We start from the raw sequence: 1,813 nt of genomic DNA on the forward strand, positions 1-1,813 counted from the left end.
TTACCCTATGTGGATGGAAGGGTTCTCCTTCATCATTTGGGTGTGGAGAGGGACCTTCAGCATGGATTGGAGCCATAGGACGAGGGGTGATGAGTTCCCACTGGAACGAGGGACTATGGGTTGGAGATAAGGAGAAATTGTTCCCTATGAGGGTGGTGGGACACTGGGATGGGTTGGATGGAGAAGGCTTGGAGCAACCTGGTCTAATGGAAGGCATCCCTGCCCCTTGCTTAGAACTGGATGCTTTAAGCTCCTTCCCAACCTAACCCATTCCATGAATCCATGCTCACGACATGGTTTAGTGGTGGAATCTCAGTGCTCTTAAAGCTCCAACCTCTATGGTCCCTGCGCAGGGATGATGGAGCAGGAGCTGGATGCGCTTCCAAAGCTGGGATAAAGGGGGATGCAGAGCAAGGCCCTGCAGATGGGAGAGGAGAAGGGAGCCCCAGGGGCACATCCCTACCTGGCAGGTGTCGATGCCACCCTGCGGGTACCCAGCACACAGGTTGTGGCTCTTGATGGCCCCTCGGTACCATAGGCTGCTGTTGCAGAGCTTGGCATCGATGAGGCGGACCTTGGCCTCCTGCAGGGCAGATGGGGACGATGCCCCCGCTGTGGGGACACAAAGGGGGTCAGGACTGCGGGGAGAAGGGACGGATATGGGGGTATTTGGGGCTGAAAAGATCAATGGGAGCCATCAACACCGCCCCATGGCACGGGCTGCATCCCCTTTGTTCTGCATCCTCAACATAAGGAGGACATGGAGGGACCTTCAGCGATGGGACAAGGGGTGATGGGTTCCAACTGAACCAGGGATGCTCAAGTTGGAGAGAAGGACGTGGTGGGAGACTGGGATGGGTTGCATGGAGAAGGTCGGGATGCTTTCTCCCCCTTACTTTTGCCCCCGAAGCAGTGAGCGGCCGTGAGGACCCATTGCGGGGTGATGAGGGACCCCCCGCATATGTGCGACAAGCCGGTGGCCGTGGGGAACTGGATGCTGACCATCCATGGCCAGGCGCCCTGGTGCGCATCCACGCCTCCGACGATGCGCGACACCCCATAGGAATCAGCCATGGGACGCGTACCGCAGGTCCCTCTGGAAGCAGAAGCCCAACACTGGATGGTTAGGGATGAAGGGCGGGCATCATCCCGCCCACTGGGTGATGCAGGGACAAGGGACCCTATGGGGTGTCCCATAGGTGAGCATCATCCCACCCCATAGGGTGCTGCAGGAACAAGGAACCCTATGGGGTGCCCCATAGCTGCGCTGTGCCACCGCATGGGGTGATGGCGAGGAAGCGGGGCTCTCCCAGTCCCACCACCCCACTGGTGTGACCATGGCTGGGAGCAGCAGCATCTCCCTATGGAATACCAGGAGCCCCGGAGCCTGGTGCCACTCACCCACAGCTGTCCCAGGAGCCACGCACCAGCCAGGCCAATGCCAGCAGGATGAAGACATGGAGCAAAGCCATCGCTGCCATCACCGCTGAGGGTGACCCCAAGGTGCCACCAAGGAGCTGCCACCACCACTGAGGGTGACACCAAGAAGCTGCCACCAAGGAGCTGCCACCAAGGAGCTGCCACCAAGGAGCTGCTACCACCACTGCGCCCAAAGCACAACTGCCCCAGGGATACGGGTGCTGGATACAGGTCCCTTGGTGCTGCGGCTGATGTCATAGAGAGGCAGGTTTCATGGGGGGGGCCATGGGGGATTCCATGGAGGGTTCCATGGGGGGATGGAGGGGGTGTGATGGGCTTAGGATGATTTGAATCCCTATGGGATGCTCTGGAGCTCTGTGGGATGCAAAAAATG

The 1,813-nt window shown here is 59.4% G+C and overlaps 1 protein-coding gene across 1 annotated transcript; it reads right to left on the reverse strand.

Annotated features, from left to right (window-relative positions):
• Positions 1-463: 463 nt before the first annotated feature.
• On the reverse strand, positions 464-1,501 carry LOC134168776 (acrosin-like; the record flags this gene model as incomplete). The annotated part of the gene is made up of 3 exons (XM_062628815.1): positions 1,401-1,501; positions 897-1,116; positions 464-612 (listed from the first exon to the last, which is right to left on the reverse strand). Coding segments are annotated over exons 1-3 (450 nt in total), but the record flags the coding sequence as incomplete, so codon positions are not given.
• Between the last annotated feature and the right edge of the window lie 312 nt (positions 1,502-1,813).

This window comes from Pezoporus occidentalis, unplaced genomic scaffold, assembly GCF_034315485.1.
Source record: "Pezoporus occidentalis ecotype Australia unplaced genomic scaffold, CSIRO_AGI_Poc_V1 ctg3236, whole genome shotgun sequence".
Lineage (NCBI taxonomy): Eukaryota > Metazoa > Chordata > Aves > Psittaciformes > Psittacidae > Pezoporus > Pezoporus occidentalis.